At 39.6% G+C, this 21,570-nt stretch overlaps 1 protein-coding gene across 2 annotated transcripts in view; it reads right to left on the bottom strand.

Moving 5' to 3' along the window:
• Nucleotides 1–21,570, bottom strand: part of LOC109545104 (death-associated protein kinase related) — an 84,511-nt gene that overhangs the window by 11,011 nt on the left and 51,930 nt on the right. For both annotated transcript variants that reach the window (XM_048662838.1, XM_048662836.1), the window contains exon 2: nt 2,221–2,416. In XM_048662838.1, the coding sequence (XP_048518795.1) occupies nt 2,221–2,416 (196 nt within the window). The remainder of the gene's footprint in view (nt 1–2,220; nt 2,417–21,570) is intronic.

Raw genomic sequence — 21,570 nt, 5'->3', positions numbered from 1 at the left:
TTTCAAAATTGGCATTTGAACTCTAAACATCGGATGTGCCAGCTCTATTTTAAAAATCCAATACTTCCGGCTGGGAGCAGATAGAGCGCTGACATTCCCTGTAAATATAGAGCAAACATGACTCCACCAGATGTATCAGCCTAAAGTGTCCATCCGGTTTCAACTAAGAATTTTTGAGAATTTTTCAAATCTGAGCCGTTGCCTGGACCTATGCACTGTCCATCCAGCACTGCTTAAAAAATTTATAGTTTTCGCCGCACAATCGTATAGAACTTTGAAATTGCATAGAAATACAGAGCAAAGATGGCTCTATTAAAGTGGAAAATTTTAAATATTTGCAGAGCCCGGGCCAATTTTGAGGATATTTTGAAATTGGCTCAACAAATGTGCTCAATAACTTTGCACTCATTTTGAAAAATTCGGTCCTTAAAATCCTGTTCAGATACGCTACCGAAATTTGCACCACACGTAGATCATCCATGGCTCTATTAGAGAGCCAAAATGCTATTCTCTATGAGCATTGCGGGTGATTTGAAAAAATTTTCAAAGGTGCTCTTCAGACCTTCCTTTGATACAATACAGGCTTTGATTGGAAAATTCGTTATACCAAGCTCTAAGCAGATAGAGCGTTCAAATTACCTTCAAATATAGAGCAGACATGCGTCTACTAGACGCATGAGTTTAGAGTGTCCACCAGGCTCGAGTCGGTAAATTTTGTAAATTTTTCAAATGTGAACTTTAAACTGGTCATTTCCTCTGTCCATCACAATCTGCTTTAAAAATTTGCAGTTTTCACCACGCCATGGATAAACAGCTGAAATTTCTCAGAAATATAGAGCCAATACGACTCTATGAAAAAGACAAATTTGCAATGTGTCGCAAAGCTGACTGAATTTTGAGAAATTTTTCAATTTGCCCCAACACAACCTGCCAAAAAATTTGAAAGCCTAATTGCAAAAATTCGCCCGTTGAAGCTCTGATGCGATAGAGCATTAAGCATTGATGTTTAATATAGAGCCCGTTTGGCTCTATAGACTGAGAAAGTTTAGAACCGTCACAAAGGTCCAGTTCATTTTTGAAAAATTTTCAAAATTGCCATTCAAACCGTAAACATCAGATGTGCCAGCTCTATTTTAAAAATCCAATATTTTCCGCTCTGAGCAGATAGAGCGCTGAAATTCCCTGTGAATATAGAGCGAACATAACTCCATCAGATGCATCAGCCTAAAGTGTCCATTCGGCTTCAACTAAGAATTTTTGGGAATTTTTCAAATCTGAGTCATCAGCTAGACTTATGCACTGTCCATCCAGCACTGCTTAAAAAATTCGTAGTTTTCGCCGCACAATCGATAGAACGTTGAAAATGCACAGAAATATAGAGCAAAAATGAGTCTATTAAAGGCGCGAATTTTAAATTTTTGCAAAGCCCGGGCAAATTTTGAGAATTTTTCAAAATTGGTGCAAAAAAAACCAGTTTTGAAATGTGGAAACCCAACTTAAAAAAAAAAACGCTTCAAGGCCCTTAAGACAGACAGCACTAAAACTGTTGTCCAATTTAGAGCCGATTTGGCTCTATAAACCGGGCTGGTTAGAAATCTTCAAAAACCCTCAGAGCCTTTTTGAAAAATTCCCAAAATTTCCCTAGAATCTCTCTACATCAGAGCTCTACTGAAAACCCCATTTCTTAGAGCTGTGAGCCGATGGAGCGCTCAAACTATTGCCCCAGATAGAGCAAACACGGCTCTATTAGATGTGGAAGTTTGCACCCCCCATTCGAGCCCTGTGAGAAAATTCTGGATTTTTCTAAATTCCAAAGGTCCAACTCGTGATTAGGTTTTAGGCAACGAGCTCAGCTCAAAAAATTCAGCATTTCCAGAGCTTTAAAGACAGAGCACCCGAAAAATCACCAAATATAGAGCAAAAACGGCTCTATTAATCCCAACCAATCAAAGCGCGTGTGCGCAAAAAGTCAATAGAGTTTTAAGAGGACAAAAGCCAATAGTGATTTTTCTGCCCATGCCAGAAGCCGGACCTGGTACAGGGTTGCCACATCCCACCCAAGAAAGTGCACATTCCCTGCAACACTTGGTGAAAGTTTCGAAACAAACCCATCATCAGGGAAGGTGATGAGAACATTTCAAAGTCACTCACTCAATCCCCAGTGGATTTGGTCCGGGGCTACGCTGTTGCCAAAGTTTGCACCAAATCATGGACACTTACCATTTCCGTGGCAGACTCGTAGACTTCATGAAGCCGAATCACTCGGCTGGTCGATGAGCACTGCATCAGAACGGCAATTTCGTGTATGATCTCCTTCATCTGATCCTGGTTCCGGCGTCGTTTTCGCACGAATTTGGCCGCAAAAGGAGTGCGAGTTTTCCGGTGAACTGCTCGACAGACTGTTGCGTATTTACCTCTAAAATTGAGGGAGAAAAACCGAAAATTAGTTTATCCAGTTTGGAGAGAGAGAGGAATTTGATGTGAACAGTGTTGCATGGAACCGGTTGGTCGCACACTCAAATGCTCGTAACTTTGAGGTTAATGAGAGGAATGCGGTTTTGAGCAATGGGTATTATTGGGAAATTGAGTGTGTTTCCAATGAACTTGGGTTTGTTCAAATCGAGCCCGAGATAAGGAAGTTATGGGCATTTTGGTGCATGATTTGCAGAACATTTTTTTGGCCAATTTATTACTTGTGCAGAAATTCAGCTGAAATTTCTGTCTTTTCTGATCAAAATCAGTCGAAATTTGCCGGTTTTCCTGATAGCAAAAACACAGTCAAATTTCTGACGCTGACAATTTGCAAGGGAAACGTTGGTGTTTCGCTACAAAACATGCTTCCAACTTCAAACGAGGCTGAAAAATTCGAAATTTGAAATTGACGATTTTTCTCTGACAGTTTTTTCGCCATAACTTCTGGAGTTTTTGTCCGATTTTCGATTTGAAAAAAACGAATTAGAGCTAAATTAGTCATCTTTTGGGTTTTCAAATTAAGGCTGAAAAGGGAAAGTTATGAGGTTTTTGAAGGAAAATTCACAGGTGGGCCCAACAAGGTTTTCCTTTAAAAACTTCTGAACTTTTCCACCGATTTTCATATTCAAAAAGGTTGGATGAACTGTTGGGTTTTTAAATTAACGTTGAAATAGGGGAGTTATAAGGTTTTCCGAGGAAAATTTCCAGGCGCACCCAACATGGTTTTCCGTTAATAACTTCTGGAGTTTCCGGCCAATTTGAATTGTCAAAAAGGCGAACTAGAGAGAAATCAATCTGCTTTCGGATGATAGTTTGGGTTTTTAAATTAACCTTTAAATAGGGGAGTTATAAGGTTTTTTGAGGAAAATTCCCTGACGCACCCACATGGTTTTCCGTTCATAACTCCCGGAGTTTTCGGCCGATTTCCATTTCCAAAAACGTGCATTAGAGAGAAATCAATATTTTTTCGAATAAATTGTTGGGTTTTTAAATTAACCTTGAAATAGAAGAGTTATGAGGTGTTTCGAGGAAAACTCCCAGATGCACCCAACATGGTTTTCCTTTTATAACTTCCGGTGTTTTCGGCCGACTTCCATTTTCAAAAAGGTGGATTAGAGAGAAATCAATCTCCTTTCGAACGAATTTTTGGGTTTTTAAATTAACCTTGAAATATGAAAGTTATGAGGTTTTTCGAGGAAAATTCCCAGACGCACCCAACATGGTTTTCCGTTCATAACTACCGGAGTTTTCGGCCGACTTCCATTTTCAAAAAGGTGGATTAGAGAGAAATCAATCTCCTTTCGAACGAATTTTTGGGTTTTTAAATTAACCTTGAAATATGAAAGTTATGAGGTTTTTCGAGGAAAATTCCCAGACGCACCCAACATGGTTTTCCATTCATAACTACCGGAGTTTTCGGCCGACTTCCATTTTCAAAAAGGTGGATTAGAGAGAAATCAATCTCCTTTCGAACGAATTCTTGGGTTTTTAAATTAACCTTGAAATAGGAAAGTTATGAGGTTTTTCGAGGCAAATTCCCAGACGCACCCAACATGGTTTTCCGTTCATAACTACCGGAGTTTTCGGCCGACTTCCATTTTCAAAAAGCTGAATTACAGAGAAATCAATCTTCTTTCGGACCAATTTTCGGGTTTTTAAATTAACCTTGAAATAGGAGAGTTATGATATTTTAAGTGGATAATTACCAGATGCACCCAACATGGTTTTCCTTTTATAACTTCCGGAGTTTTCGGCCGACTTCCATTTTCAAAAAGGTAAATTAGAGAGAAATCAATCTTCTTTCGGACCAATTTTCGGGTTTTTAAACTAACCTTGAAATAGGAGAGTTCTGAGGTTCTTCTAGGAAAATTCCCAGATACACCTAACATGGTTTTCCTTTTATAACTTCCGAAGTTTTAGGCCGACTTCCATTTTCAAAAAGGTGAATTAGAGAGAAATCAATCTTCCTTCGGACCAATTTTCGGGTTTTTAAATTAACCTTGAAATAGGAGAGTTATGAGGTTTTTCTAGGAAAATTCCCAGATACACCCAACATGGCTTTCCTTTTATAACTTTCGGAGTTTTCAGCCGATTTCCATTTCCCAAAAGGTGAATTAGAGAGAAATCAAACTTCTTTCAAATACATTTTTAGGTTTTTAAATTAACCTTGAAATAGGAAAGTTATGAGGTTTCTCGAGGAAAATTCCCAGACGCACCCAACAAGGTTTTCCTTTTATAACTTTCGGAGTTTTCAGCCGATTTCCATTTTCAAAAAGGTGAATTAGAGAGAAATCAATCTTCTTTCGGACCAATTGTCGGCTTTTTAAATTAACCTTGAAATAGGAGAGTTATGAGGTTTTTCTAGGAAAATTCCCAGATACACCCAACATGGTTTTCCTTTTATAACTTCCAAAGTTTTAGGCTGACTTCCATTTTCAAAAAGGTGAATTAGAGAGAAATCAATCTTCTTTCGGAACAATTTTCGGGTTTTTAAAGTAACCTTGAAATAGGAGAGTTATGATGTTTTTCGAGGAAGATTTTCTGACGCACCCACATGGTTTTCCGTTCATAACTCCCGGAGTTTTCGGCCGACTTCCATTTTGAAAAAGCTGAATTAGAGAGAAATCAATCTTCTTTCGGAACAATTTTCGGGTTTTTAAAGTAACCTTGAAATAGGAGAGTTATGATGTTTTTCGAGGAAGATTCCCTGACGCACCCACATGGTTTTCCGTTCATAACTCCCGGAGTTTTCGGCCGACTTCCATTTTCAAAAAGCTGAATTAGAGAGAAATCAATCTTCTTTCGGACCAATTTTCGGGTTTTTAAATTAACCTTGAAATAGGAGAGTTCTGAGGTTTTTCTAGGAAAGTTCCCAGATGCACCCAACATGATTTTCCTTTTATAACTTCCGAAGTTTTAGGCCGACTTCCATTTTCAAAAAGGTGAATTAGAGAGAAATCAATCTTCTTTCAGACCAATTTTCGGGTTTCTAAATTAACCTTGAAATAGGAGAGTTTTTCCAGGCGCACCCAACATGGTTTTCCGTTAATAACTTCTGGAGTTTTCGGTGGACTTCCATTTTCCAAAAGGTGAATTAGAGAGAAATCAATCTTCTTTCGAATAAATTGTTAGGTTTTTAAATTAACCTTGAAATAGGAGAGTTATGAGGTTTTTCGAGGAAAATTCCCAGATGCATCCAACATGGTTTTCTTTTTATAATTTCCGGAGTTTTCGGCCGACTTCCATTTTCCAAAAGGTGAATTAGAGAGAAATCAATCTTCTTTAGAATAAATTTTTAGCTTTTTAAATTAACCTTGAAATAGGAGAGTTATGAGGTTTTTCGTGGAAAATTCCCAGATGCACCCAACACGGTTTTCCTTTTACAACTTCCGGAGTTTTCGGCAGACTTCCATTTTCCAAAAGGTGAATTAGAGAGAAATCAATCTTCTTTAGAATAAATTTTTAGCTTTTTAAATTAACCTTGAAATAGGAGAGTTATGAGGTTTTTCGTGGAAAATTCCCGGATGCACCCAACACGGTTTTCCTTTTACAACTTCCGGAGTTTTCGGCAGACTTCCGTTTTCAAAAAGGTGAATTAGAGAGAAATCAATCTTCTTTCGGGCCAATTTTCGGGTTTTTAAACTAACCTTGAAATAGGAGAGCTGTGAGGTTTTTCGAGGAAAATTGCCAGATGCACCCAACATGGTTTTCCTTTTAAAACTTCCGGAGTTTTCGATCGACTTCCATTTTCAAAAAAGTGAATTAGAGAGTAATTCACTTCCTTTTGGATCAGTTTCTGGGTTTCTAAATTTGCTAAATTTCTAATTCTAAATTTTCTGAGGATAATTTCCAGGCGCACCCAACCATGTTAGGTGTTCTGTTGATAACTTTCGGAGTTTTCAGCCGATTTCCTTTTCAAAAAGGTGAGTTAGCGAGAAATCAATCTTCTTTCGTATGAATTTTCGGGTTTTTAAATTAACCTTGAAATACGAGAGTTATGAGGCTTTAAGAAGATAATTACCAGGTCGACCCAATACGGTTTTCCTTTTATAACTTCCGGAGTTTTCAGCCCATTTCCATTTTCAAAACGGTGAATTAGAGAGAAAGTAAGCTTCTTTCGGGCGTATTTTTTTCTTTTTAAAATGAAGCGTAAAATAGGAGAGTAATGAGTTTTTGGAGCATAATTCCTAGGTGAACCCAACATGGTTTTTCGCAAAAGCTCATTGTAGATACTAATGAAGCAGTTCTCGAGTGACTGAAAATGTTTGTCAAATCGGATCAGACATAAAAAACGTATAAATTTTGTGGCCCATTGCCGCAAAAAAAAATCGCTAAAATTTGTCTCGTTTTGTTCTCTAAAAACTCCTCTAAATTCAAACATAAACCAAAAGTTAAGAATTTGGCCAGTTGGACAGTTTTTAAAGCCATTTTTCGATTTCCAAAAACGCCATTCTATGCCATTTTTGCCTCATAACTTCAGAATTCTTCCACCGACTTCTACGCTCGAAACGCCAAAATTTGCAGAAAAAAAATTGATTGATTTTTCCAAAACGGGCCAACAATAAAAAACTTATGCTATTTTTCAATTGCCAGACGAAAGCAAAATTGGAAATCCCCAAATCAATCAATTTTCCATCGCACTTTTCCGCATAACTTTCGTGTTTTCCAGCCGATTTTAACGGGCAGAATTCGAAAAGTTGCCGGAAAACATACTCTTTAAAATCCCTTTGGATTTTTCCAAGCCCAGCCAATAACAAAAAAGTGACTCCATAATTCAACACTTTTCAGGACAATTTGAGTATAACTCCATTTCCGCACCAACCAGCCGCCCGAATCCCGCGTTGCCAGTTGTCCAAAAAAAGCAGAACTCCATCGCAATAAAACACAGGAAAAAATGGACATTTTCCCGGCTCAAATGCGCTTCAGTTGGTTCTGGGGCGATTTCGTGACTGCACCTCGCAGGAGAAAAATCCTTTGACCTGTTGGAACAAAGCGGCAACAACCTCGTGTGAGAAGAACCTGCGGATGAAGCTTTTTTTCAACATTGGGCGGAACTTCTTCGTGTCGATCCGCCGCATTGGAATCACCAATTAAGCGGCGGGTTCCCTGAGCAATTTTAAACTTTTAACGGCCCGCAATGATTCGATTTTTCGCCAGATTTTCGGGATTTTCGCGTGGTTTTTCCTCAACCGGACCATCGCCAATCAAAGTGGGTAACTGGTTCCCATGCCGATTTACTTCCACGTACCATGCAGAAAAAGACTTCGAAGAAACACCATTTTTTCGGAAGTTTGGACATTTCTTCAGATTTTCGATTTTTTATTTTTGGGGGTCATCAGAGAGCCCGCACTAGCCGGTCTGGATGTCGTTGGTTCCCTTTTTCTTCAAGGAGGACAAAATGCTCTCTAAGGTTCAGGAACCAGCTCCATAAGAGCATGGTGCAAAAAGGAAAATTTGTGCAAAAAAACTGCCAAATTTCAAAAACTCATTATGAAGGCACCAACCGCTCAAAAGGAACCAAATGCAATCTGCGAGTAAACGGGACCTTTCTTTACCGATGAGTATTACACTGGTTTGGATTTTTCAAAAGGTTTCTTAGAAACAAGCCTTAAAAGGTCGTGGTGCCAAAGTAAGAAAACGCCCAAAAATTTTCCAAATTTCAAAAATTCATTATGAAGGCACCAACTGCTCTAAAGGAACCAAATGCAAACTGCGAGTAAACGGGGCCTTCATTTACCTATGAGTGGCACACTCGTTTGGACTTCTGAAACGGTTTCTCAGAAACAAGCCTTAAAAGGTCGTGGTGCCAAAGCAAAATACGCACGAAAACCTTCCAAATTTCAAAAATTCATTATGAAGGAACCAACCGCTCAAAAGGAACCAAATTTATATTGTGAGTAAACTGGTCCTTGCCTGATCTATAAGTAAAACCCTCCTTTCTATTTCTCAAATTATTTCTCAGAAGCAAGCCTCAAAATATCGTGGTGCAAAAGCGAGAAAACGCGCAAAAATTTTCCAAATTTCAAAAATTCATTATGAATGAACCAACCGCTCAAAAGGAACCAAATTTATATTGTGAGTAAACTGGTCCTTGCCTGATCTATAAGTAAAACCCTCCTTTCTATTTCTCAAATTATTTCTCAGAAGCAAGCCTCAAAATATCGTGGTGCAAAAGCGAGAAAACGCGCAAAAAAATTCCAAATTTCAAAAATTCATTATGAAGGAACCAACCGCTCAAAAGGAACCAAATTTATATTGTGAGTAAACTGGTCCTTGCCTGATCTATAAGTAAAACCCTCCTTTCTATTTCTCAAATTGTTTCTCAGAAACAAGCCTCAAAATATCGTGGTGCCAAAGCGAGAAAACGCGCAAAAAACTTCCAAATTTCAAAAATTCGTTATGTAAGGACCAAAAGCCCGAACGGAACCAAATTGACACGACAAATAAACTAATCTCTGTTTCGTCTACCAGTGAAATCGCTGTCGCAATGCCTCAAACAGCTTTTCAGAAACAAGTCCGAGAAGCGCAAGGTGCAAGAACAAAAAACCGCGCAAAAAAATCACCAAGTTCAAAAATTGCTCATGAAGAAACCATTTACTCAAACAGAACGAAATTCCCATCACAAATATACTGATCTTTCCGTTTGTTTATCAGTGAAGTCCCTGTTGAGATTTCTCAAATGGTTTCCCCGAAACGAGGCACACAAGAGGAAGATGCAAAACGAAAAACTGCGCTAAACACTTCAAATTTTCAAAAATCCACCTTGAACCAACCATTTGCACCGAAAAAACGAAATTCACACGTCAAGTAAATTGATGTTTTTTCGATTTATCTGAAAAGTCGCAGTCAAATATTCTAACACGGTTTCTCAGAAATGAAGATTAACAAGAGGATGCTGGAAAGGGCGACAAACCGCGCCAAAAATCCCCAACTTCAAAAATTAATTCTAAAAAAACCCTTAACCGAAACGAACGCAGATTTCCTTCGTATGTAAACTGAAGCGTCCTGAATAAAATGCTAAAGTCACCAATCGACTATCTCCAACCAATTAGAGGTGAAAAATTATTCAAATCTGCAGTAGCGCCGCGCCCCCTTCAGGAAGCACTCGCATCCGAAACCAGTCCAAATCTGCTAAACGGTCGACAATACATGACCAGACCAAAGGACCACTTTTAAAGAACATGCCATCAGCTAACCGCACAGAAAATTTCAGGCCTGTACCCCGCAGGGGGGCCCCACAGGGCCCAAAACAAAAATACCTGCACCAAAAAACCGCAATCAAACATCAGCTTTAAACGCTCAAAATGGGCAATTGAACGGCAAAAAAGCGCCCCAAAATCACTCGCAGGCCTTCGCCCCCACTGGGGCCCCAAAACCGAAACCACTCCAAAGGCAGGAAAGTGGAGGAATTGTCAGAGAACACAAAATAACAGACAAAAACAATCAATCATCCTTCCGCTCAAAAACACTGCAGGGCTTCGCCCCTTGGGGCCCCCCCAAAAAACCCACTAATCAACCGGTTGGAAAAGCGTCGATCTGATAAGACGGCAATCGAAAATTTGCGTTTTTCCTCATTCGCATGGCCAAACTGAGGAAAAAAAGCTGCGTTCTTGGCATCGAGCCAGCAAATGCCACGTTCCGATTTCACTTTTTGCATACCTGCCGGTCGCAAGCCACGTCTAATTGAGAAAGGTAAGGAGCTTCGAAACGCTTGCCAAAACTCGCTTGTTTTTGTCACGTTTGCTTCGAACGCATTCATCACGTTGAATGCGAAAAATGCCGGCAAACACCGGCAACTGGAGGAGCAAATTAAGGGAAACGAACGGAACGAACACTAACGAACAGGCAAATGTTGGTCGCCTAAAGTGACTGGTGAGGTTATAAGGCACACAGACGTCACAAAATAAGGGAAGAAAACACTTTTCTAGTGCACTTTAAAGCAAAACGAACGGAACGAACACAAACAAACACACTTGAAGCAGCCCAAATGTAAAAGACAGTGCGAGATTCCATGCTCAGTTGAACGTGCAGTTGCAAAAAAAAACAGAACGAACGCGAACGAACGCAAACGAACATGCAAATATTTGACGCATAAAGAGGCTCTTGATGTTAATAGCATAAAAATCGAAGAAAATACTGTTCTATTGTGCTTTAAAGCAAAACAAACGGAACGAACACAAACGAACACGCTTGAAGAAGCCCAAACGTGAGACAGTGGGAGATTCCACGCTGAGTTGAACGTGCAGTTGCAATATTCGATAGTTGAGGGGATTTTTTGCAAAAAAAACATAACGAACGCGAACCAATGCAAACAAACATGCAAATATTTGACGCATAAAGAGGCTTTTGATGTTAATAGCATAAGACTCAAAGAAAATACTGTTCTATTGCGCTTTAATGCAAAACGAACGGAACGAACACACACAAACATGCTTGAAGAAGAACAAATGTAAAAGACAGTGCGAGATGATCCCACGCTGAGTTGAACGTGCAGTTGCAATATTCGCTAATTGGAGTAATTTTTCGGAAAAAAAAAACTGAACGAACTCGAACAAACGCAAACGAGCATGCAACTATTTGACGCATAAAGAGGCTTTTGATACTAATAGCATAAGAATCTAAGAAAATACTGTTCTATTGTGCTTTAAAGCAAAACGAACGGAACGAACAAAAACGAACACGCTTGAAGAAGCCTAAATGTAAAAGACAGTGCGCGATTCCACGCTGAGTAGAACGTGCAGTTTAAATATTGGCAAATTGGGGGGATTTGTTGAAAAAAAAACAGAACAAACGCGAACGAACGCAAACGAACATGCAAATATTTGACGCATAAAGAGGCCTTTGAAGTTAATGGCATACATAACAATCGAAGAAAATACTGTTCTACTGTACTTTAAAGCTAAACGAACGGAACGAACCCAAACGAACACGCTTGAAAAAGCCCAAATGTAAGACACTGAGCGATTCAACGCTGAGTTGAACGTGCAGTTGCAATTTTCGCTAATTCGGGGATTTTTTAAACCAGAACCAGAAGAGAAAAAAACCAGAACAAACGCGAACGAACCCAAACGAACATGCAAATATTTGGCGCATAAAGAGGCTTTCGATGTTAATAGCATAAGACTCGAAAGAAAATACTGTTCTATTGTGCTTTAAAGCAAAACGAACGGAACGAACACTAACGAACAGGCAAATGTCGGTCGCCTAAAGTGACTTGTGACGTTATCAGACACACAGACGTAACATAAAAAGAGAAGAAAACACTTATCTAATAACTTTGAAGCAAAACGAACGGAACGAACACAAGCGAACTCGCTTGAGGAAGTGAGCAGTGAACTTGAGTTGAAGGTGCAGTTTCAATATTCGCTAGTTGAGGGGATTTTTTGCAAAAAAAAATACAGACCAAAGACGAACGAACGCAAACGAACTTATAGATCTTTTTAAGTCGCTTGGGATGTTTATCACAAAAATTCGAAGAAAATGCTTCTAAATTGTTTTTTAAAGCAAAACGAACGGAACGAACGTAAACGAACAAGGCAAAAATCAACAGCATTATCAATCATCCGCAGCATCAACACAAAAACGCGAAACAAACCGCGGATTAACCGAGAATGTAGCTAGAATAATCTAATCGTTGATGGCTGACTGCGAACGGAACGAACACAAACGAACATTTGAGTTTGCGTCCAGAAAAACCCGGAAGTTTTACCAGTTCGTTTTTCAAACACCTCGAAAATCAATTGCGTCAACTGAAGCACCGACTGGCAACGCCGCAGCGAATGTTCGCGAACGTTTACAGCGACTTTGCAAGTAACTGAACGAATGCAAACAAACAAGCAAACCAGATTCCGACTGGACGAAAAAGGGAACTAATCAACAGCTGTTGGGGACGACGTTCGAATGTTCGCGAACACGTTTGGACAGTTTGCATCAAACGGAACGAACGCAAACGAACATGGCGAGCCGCAGCATCAATACAAAAACGCGAAACAAACCGCGAAATAACCGAGAATGCGGCTAGAATATTCTAATCGTTGATGGCTGACCGCAAACGAAACGAACACAAACGAACATTTAAGTTTGCGTCCAGAAAAACCCGGAAGTTTCACCAGTTCGTTTTTTAAACACCTCGAAAATCCATTGCGTTAATTGAAGCACCAACTGGCAACGCCGCAGCGAATGTTCGCGAACGTTCGCAGTGACTTTGCAAGTAACCGAACGAATGCAAACAAACAAGCAAACCAGATGCCGACTGGACGAAAAAGCGAACCAATCAACAGCTGTTGCGGGACGAATTTCAAATGTTCGCGAACAAGTTTGGCCAATTTGCATCGAACGGAACGAACGCAAACGAACATGGCAAGCCGCAGCATCAATCAAAAAACGCTATACAAACCGCGGATTAACCGAGAATATTGTTCGAATATTCGAATTGATGATGGCTGACCGCGAACGGAACGAACACAAACGAACATTTCAGTTTGCGTCCAGAAAAACCCACCAGCTTGTTTAAAAAAAACCCGAAAAACCATTGCGTTAATTGAATAACCATAAGGTTACACTTTTTTTTCAGAGAACGGAACGAATTCAAACGAGCACAGCGCGCAAACAATAAAAACTAATTAGTTAATCAATGAAAACCTTCAAAAGATTGATAATTTGTCAATGTTCGCCAACATTTGCGACCACGAACAGAACGAACACAAACGAACATTGGCGGTTTCGACTGGAAAATCAATCCTGACAAGACTCGGAATGATAATTGACGCACCAATTGGCAATAAACGCACACATAATGATCTAAATCAGCTAAAAATGAATATAAAAAGCTTTTTATTACATTGGTGCGCACCGGCCGCGACCTTCGAGTTAATTTTACGATTTCCGCATTTCGGCGGTGTTTTTCGCTGTTAAATCCGTTCTCGGCTTTCTTTATCATTAAAACCGACTTTAATCGGTCGATTCCTTATTTGGGCGCATTTTAATCAGCCGAAATAATTAAAATAATAATAATTATTATTATTATAATCATAATCGATTCAGGGTTGCCCAAAATCGGCCAAATGACGACCAGAAAAACCGACAAATTGATTGAATATGTGTGAAATTCTCGCGATTAATTCCGACGGCGAATTGTTCGCTAGCGTTCGCAAACGTTCGCGAACGTTCGCGCACGCATCCATAGAGCACAGACGCACCAGCTGCGATTCTTTGACAAATCCTGTCATTTTCGGGTGTTTTTTTTGCGGATTTTTACGCAAATTAATGCCAGAAACGATCGGAAGATGCGTTTTGCTCAAATCCCAAATTTAGCGCGATCAAAACGAGCATCGATTGAATCGATTTACAATTTGGCTCAAGGTGAATGTCACATACCAGAAATTGACTCTTATGCAATGCGAAAACTCCGTCAGTTAAAATTAGCCAGGGAATTTATATCGAGAATGTCAAGTCTATTTTCGTGGATTTTTCTTTTTTTAATTTTTTTTTATTTTTTTTTTATTATTTTTTTTAAATGTTTGTCTTCTAGATCACAATGTTCAAAAACTCGCGAAAAGGCGCGTTTTTTCTCGAAAAATCTTTAGATTTTCAACCAGAAATCTTGCCATTTGGGATCAACTACGTGAATACGTCCAAAAAATGCGAGGTTGCCAGCTCAAGACATCGATTTTCCCAGTGTCCTGGACTGTGAGGTTGAAAGTGACTGGGGGAAGTTCAACATCCGAAAACCCACTCAAGTGTTCAATTTTCCAAAAACATCCCCTGGACATAAAAGACTCCCAATGGCCTCAAGATTGGGAAAACCGCTCAAAAAAGCCACGTTGCCTTGGAAAAAGTCCCAGTTTCCCAGGAATGTCAAGTTAACCGCACCTAAATCAACTGTTAATTTTCCAACTTCAAATCCATCAACTTTCTCGATGGGGCGCCACTAACAAAAAACCTTCAAAACGCCCCCCACAATGCAAATTAACCAAAACCTTGCGGTGTTGCCATATAAAATAGTCGAGTTTTACAGCTTTTTCGGATGAGGCGCGTAAAGTATGTTCAAAAAGTTGAAGTTTTTGGAAGTCACTAAAATGTCCAGGAAACCAAAAAACCTCCCGAGGCAAAAAAACACTGCAACTGTCCCTCCGAACCATCTCAAGTGGAAAAAAGCACTGTTGCCGCTGAATAAAGTCCAACTTTTCTCAGATTTTTCGCATGTAATTTAATTGAGAGTTCAAATCGGAAAAACGACCGACATTTTAAATCCAAACACAACGCAAAAACAACAATGTACGAAATGTCTTGACGCACGTGCCGAACCACAAAAAAGCAATGTTGCCAGTGAAGAAAGTCCAAGTTCCATTTCTAAAACTGTCAAAACCCATCGAGATTTGTAAATTGTCCCCAGAATAAAAAATCTGCTAAACGCCACAGGTAGTCCAAATACATTCAAAGATTGCAATGTTGCCGAACAAAATCGAAAGTTTTCGCCAGTTTCAGGAAATATTGTCTCAAAACGCTTACTGAAAGTTTAACATCGGCAGCACTGCCAAACTGTTCATGTTAGAGAAAACACCCCCCAATCAAAAAGTGCTCCAAATGTCTCAGAGAATCAGCGAAAATAAAAAAACGCAACGTTGCCGTTGAGTAAACCCCAATTTTAAGGATGTTTCCAGTCTATCGTGCCCAAGTCATCAGCAAAAGTTTCAGATCTAAAAATCTCAAAACCCATCGAGTTTTTGTAAATCATTGCCAGAATAAAAAATATTCTAAATGCCATCGGTGGTCAAAATACATTCAAAGATTGCCATGTTGCCGCRCAAAATTCAGAGGTTTTGCTAATTTTACGAAATTTTCTTTCAAAACGCTTACTCAAAGTTTAACATCAGCAGCAGTGCCAAACTGTTCATGTTAGAGAAAACACCCCCCAATCAAAAAGTGCTCCAAATGTCTCAGAAAATCAGCAAAACTCAAAAAACGTAACGTTGCCGTTGAGTAAATCGCGATTTTGAGGGTGTTTTCAGTCTATCGTGCTCAAGTCATCAGCAAAAGTTTCACGTCTAAAAATCTCACAACCCATCGAGTTTTTGTAAATCATTGCCAGAATAAAAAATATTCTAAATGCCACCGGTGGTCAAAATACATTCAAAGATTGTCATGTTGCCGCACAAAATTCAGAGGTTTTGATGATTTTACGAAATTTTCTTTCAAAACACTTACTAAAAGTTTAACATCGACAGCACTGCCAAACTGTTGGTATTAGAGAAAACACTTTCGAATCAAATAGTGCTCCAACTGTCTCAAGGAATCAGCGAAAGTCAAAAAAACCCAACGTTGCCACTGAGTAAACCCCGATTTTACTGATGTGTTCTGTAAATCGTGCCTAAGCAATCTGCAAAAGTTTCACATCCAAAAATCTCAACATAAATCAAGTTTTTGTATAATATTCCCAAAACAAAAATCTTCTAATTTACACCAAGAGTTAAAATTTATAAAAAAATCGCCATGTTGCCATGCAAAATCGAAAGTGTTCGTTGATTTTGGGAAATTTCATTTCGATGCGGTCTCTAAAAGTGTAACATTGGCAGCACTGTCAAACTGTTGGTGTTAGGGAAAACACATCCGAATCAAAAAGTGCTCCAACTGTCTCAAGAAATCCGGGAAAGTCAAAAACGCAACGTTGCCACTGAGTAAACCTCTGTTTTAAGGATGTTTTTTGTAAATCGTGCCCAAGTCATCTGCAGAAGTTTCACATACAAAAATCTCAACATTCATCAAGTTTTTGTATAATATTCCCAATACAAAAAATCTTCTAATTTAAACCAAGAATTAAAATTTATAAAAAAAATCGCCACGTTGCTATACAAAATCGAAAATTTTCGCTGATTTTGGAAAATTTTATTTCGATGCGGTCTCCAAAAGTGTAACAATGGCAGCACTGTCCAACTGTTCGCGTTAGATAAAACACTCCCGAACCAAAAAGTGCTCCAAATGTCTCACGGAATCCGGGAAAGTACAAAAACGCAACGTTGCCATTTAGTAAAACCCAATTTTAGGGATATTTTCTGTAAATCGCGCCCAAGTCATCTGCAGAAGTTTCACATTCAAAAATCTCAAAACCCATCAAGTTTTTACAGAAAGTTCCCGGACTAAAAAACCTTTAAAAACCCCCAGGGAACCAAATACGTTAAAAAATTACACCGTCGCCAAACCAAATTTGGTAGATTTTAGGAAATTTGCCCTGAATAGTTTAAACTAAAACCTCAACATCGACAGAACCTCTCGCACACCAAACTAGTCACAAATCAAAAACACTCATTACACAAGAGACGCTCAAAAGACACTAAGGATTGGACAAAAAGAAAAAAATGCACGGTTGCCGTCCAAAAGTCGACGTTTCCAGGATTTTTAATATATTGCATAGCCACAAAAAAAGGTAAAATATATGGAGTTTTAGCCGCCCCAAAATCTTCCAATAAACAGTTGGCAAATCTTCCATAGAAAATGCGACGCTGCCAACGATTACAAAGAATCCAAGTTGCCCAGATTTTTCCCAAACCTTTTGTTTAAGGTGCTCGATGCAGCTTCCAGCCAAACTCTGCTTGGCTCATTGGCTTACCTGCAACAAAAAACCCAAGATAAGAAAATAGGCGAGTTTCAAGCAGGAAAATTCAATTTTCTGTCCGAATTTTCACCTGCCGGCGCTAAAAAATCTATTTTGGTCGAAAAATCGTTTATTAGCGCATAAAACTGACCAGCCTTAATCGTTCCGGTCCCGATTTAGCCGCTTTTTCAATACATCAACCCGAGAACACAGTGGGCCGATGTAGTGGAAAATGTGGCCAAAACCCGGCCAACTTTAATTGAACCAACAAACATCCAATTAGCATGATTAATTCTCGAATAATGAACGTTTTGTGATCGCAAAAGTTCTTCTAATGGTCGAACGCTGACATTGAACGACCCACGGTTTTGGTGCGAACAAAGGAAACGCGATTTTGCACTGTTGCCGACCTTCAAACTGACGTAAATATTGGCGAAAACCATAAAAATTGAATGTAAAAAAACAAAACATGTGCGTAGCGGACGTTGGGTTGAATGGTGTCGCCATCTGGTGCTAGTTAGGCCCAGCGGAAGTAGATGTGAAGTGTAAAAGCGTGATTTTTTCCCCAGATAGAGGAAAAATCGCCAATTTCAACTAATTAGCAACGTGGCAATTTTTCCAGCAGTTCCCGTTGCCTAAAGACTGCGAATGCTGCACTGGCATTTTACGCAGGTGCATCTAAAAATTCTTGATAAATGAGATTTTCTTCAATTGCAACGTTGCCTCTAGGGATTTTTTACTTTCTGCCAACGTGCCCTCTGCGTTCAGTCGTTTTGTTCGGTTTTCAAAATTTCCCTGAAACTCGGGAAAAGCTAAAAATGCCACGTTGCCGTGGAAGAAAGCCTTCATTGTAAGGATTTTTCGATTGTCACTTCGAGATCATTTTCATCATCAGACAATTTTCACACCCAAAAATCTCAGAATCTATCGAGTTTCAGTATGTGGTAGCCCGAATAAAAAATCTGTAAAATGCGGGAGAAAATCAGAATATTGCAAAAAAATCCGGTGTTGCCGTTCAAAATCTCAAGGGATTSAAGATTTTTCAATTTTTTTTTTGAGAAAATTTAACGTCGCTGAAACGGCCAAACGGTTTAAGCTCGAAATGAGCAAAAGTGAAAAAAATGCCATGTTGCCAGTGCAGAAAATCCAAATTTTGGGTTTTTTCCAACAGAGCGTCCATAAAGAGCCAGACAATTTTCACACCCAAAAATCTCAGAATCTATCGAGTTTCAGTATGTAGTAGCCTGAATAAAAAATCTGTAAAATGCGGGAGAGAACCAGAATGTTGCAAAAAAATCCGATGTTGCCGTTCAAAATTTCGAGATATTGAAGATTTTTCAATTTTCTTTTTGAGAAAATTTTACGTCGCTGAAACGGCCAAACGGTTTAAGCTACAAGTGAGACTCACAGGACCAGAAATTCGGCAAATGTTCCTATCTATGAGCCCAAGTCAAAAAAATGCCCCGTTGCCAGTGCGGAAAATCCAAATTTTCGGGCCTTTCCAATAGAGCGTGCATGAGTAGTCTGAGAATGTTCACATCAAAAAATCTCAGAATCCATTGAGTTTGCGCAGGTAGTAATGGGAATAGAAAATCCTCAAAATACCGTAGACAAACAGAATATGACAAAAAGATGCGGCGTTGCGCACCAAAATGTCGAGGTTTTGAAGATTTTTCAATTTTTGTTTTGAGAAAATTTAACGCCGCTGAAATTGAAAAACTGTTCAAGCTGCAAGTGACACTCACAGGGCAAAAAAGGTTGCAAATTTTACTTGCAATGAGCAAAGGTGAAAAAAATGCCATGTTGCCAATGCAGAAAATCCAAATTTTGGGGTCTTTCCAACAGAGCGTCCATGAGGAGCCAGATAATTTTCAAACCCAAAAATCTCACAATCTATCGAGTTTCAGTATGTAGTAGCCTGAATCAAAAATCTGTAGAATGCGGGAGAGAACCAGAATAGTGCAAAAAAATCCGATGTTGCCGTTCAAAATCTCGAGGTATTGAAAATTTTTCAATTTTCTTTTTGAGAAAAATCAACGTCGCTGAAACTGCCAAACGGTTTAAACTACAAGCGAGACTTACAGGACCAGAAGTGTTGCAAATGTTCCTAACTATGAGCGAAAGTCGAAAAATGCCCCGTTGCCAGTGCGGAAAATCCAAATTTTCGGGCCTTTCCAAGAGAGCGTGCATGAGTAGTCTGAGAATGTTCACATCAAAAAATCTCAGAATCCATCGAGTTTGCGCAGATAGTAATGAGAATCGAAAATCTTCAACATACCGTAGACAATCCGAATATGGCAAAAAATGCGGTGTTGCCGATCAAAATTTCGGAGTTTCAAGGATTTTTCCAATTTGGCTTTGGAACACCTTCCAGCAAGTTCAACATCGACAAAAGTGCGGAAACTAAATGGCGTGTCGGTTCCTGCGGCTGAAAAACCGCAATTGGCCAACGCTGGCTTTCTACACTCTCGTTCTGGGCCGCATCGTCGTTTCGTGTCGACAACAATTACGATTTCAACGTCCGCAATTCACGTTTTCATCATTCCGGGTGTAAGAAATCGAAAGTGGCCACCACTCAATAACAACCGAATATTTTGCCATTCCCATTCAACTGCTTAATGATGATAAAAATGATGATGATGAAGACGTTGATGATTCAACAGTGTCTCAGCCGTCCAGCGGCGTTCAAACGAGTTTGGAACCCACTAAACCAAACCGATTTTTTGGGCACGCTTTCCAGACAATTTAGCCCCGATTAGGCTCGGCCTGATTGTGTCGCTTCCATCAATTTACCATTGCAGAGTGCGTGCTACGCAAATTAACGCAAATTCCATGCGAATTGTTCAAACAACAGCGACAACAAGATGCGAGTCGCTTAAACAAGCGAGCGCAACGTTTATGGATGCGATTAATCAACTCCGGATTGGTCGGCAAAACAGTTGTTTTGCTCGTAAAACACACAAAACAAATGGATCTAATCACGTGAAGAATGCGGCGCATTTTTGGCACAGGTAGGCGAACCAGTGCGGTTCGTAGGTAAATTGGGGCAACGGAATGTGTTTGATCTGCCCGATTCATTCATCACTCGCACCGATGATTTAACTGGGTAAAATTCATATTTTCGCCTGGATCGGTGCCAGGGAATGTTGCCTGGCGCTTCGCATTTGTCAATCGGTGAACGATCTCAATGGTACCGGCTGTCTGAGGCGAAATAAGCGTGAAGAACCGGTCGGCAACGTGGCAAACTTTAAGAAGGAAATGGACGGGAAAAGAGTCCTCTTCCAAGGCACCACACAGGAAGAAAAAGGTTCATCCGGTCACCGACTACCAGAAAACGTTAAAAAAGGTCAAGTTGTCGTTGAATTTTTGGGACTTTTTGCGGACTTTTCGTCCCAACGCACTGAAGAAGTCACGCGCAAAGTTCACCTCCTAAAACCTCAAAACCCTTTGAGTCTGCACATGGAGTGGTCTGGACGAAAAACTTGCCAAATCCCCTAGACAACTAGAACATGTCCAAAAAAATCGGCGTTGCCAAATAAAATTTCGGATTTTTGAGGATTTTTCAACTTTCAACGTCAAAACACCTTGCCAAAGTTCAACATCGGCAAAGTTCCCGAACTGTTCAACTTACTGATAACATCCACTGGACAAAAAACCTTCCAAATACCCTAGTCTATGACCTAGGAAAAAATGCGGCGTTGCCTAATGAAATAGTCAAATTTTCAGGACTTTACACGTGTGACGTTGTAAGCATTTGCAGAAAGTAAAAGCTCTTGAAACCTGTGAAACTGTCGATGTTTCAAAAAAACTCTTGAAACGAAAACCGCTCCAAATGTCCCTCAGATGCAGCAAAAGCCAAAAACGGCAACGTTGCCGTTGCAAAAAAGCAGGTTTTGTAGGCGTTTACAACAGAAGGACGAAAGAGAGATTAACATCCCAAAATCTCAAAACTCTTTGAGTTTCGGTGTGAATTACCCCAGATGGAAAACGTGCCAAATCCCCTAGGCAACCGGCGTATGTCAAAAAAATTGATGTTGCCAAATAAAATTTAGGATTTTTGAGGCTTTTTCGACTTTCAACTTCAAAACACCTTGCCAAAGTTCAACATCGGCAAAGTTCCCAAACTGTTCAACTTACTGATAACATCCACAGGACAAAAAATCTTCCAAAAGCCCTACTCTACAACAAAAGCACGAAAAAATGCGGTGTTGCCTAATAAAATTTTGGATTTTTGAGAATTTTTAGACTGTCATTTTCAAAGTTCCTTGCCAAAGTTAAGAATCGACAACACGGCCAAACTGTTCAATTTTGCAGTGACATCCACTAGACAAAAAATAGTCCAAATGCCCTAGTCTATAAAAATTCCACGAAAAAATGCGGTGTTGCCTAATGAAATTTCGGCTCTTTGGGCATTTTTCGACTTTAATTTTCAAGGCTTCTTGCCAACGTTTAACATCGACGAAACTGCCAGGCTGTTAAAGTTTCCAATAACATCCACTGGACAAAAA

Source organism: Dendroctonus ponderosae, unplaced genomic scaffold (genome assembly GCF_020466585.1).
Source record: "Dendroctonus ponderosae isolate FM_Combo_2020 unplaced genomic scaffold, Dpon_F_20191213v2 Dpon_F_20191213_12, whole genome shotgun sequence".
Taxonomy (NCBI): domain Eukaryota; kingdom Metazoa; phylum Arthropoda; class Insecta; order Coleoptera; family Curculionidae; genus Dendroctonus; species Dendroctonus ponderosae.
The sequence above is the reverse complement of the archived record's forward strand: the minus strand, read 5'-3'. Positions and strand labels throughout refer to the sequence as shown.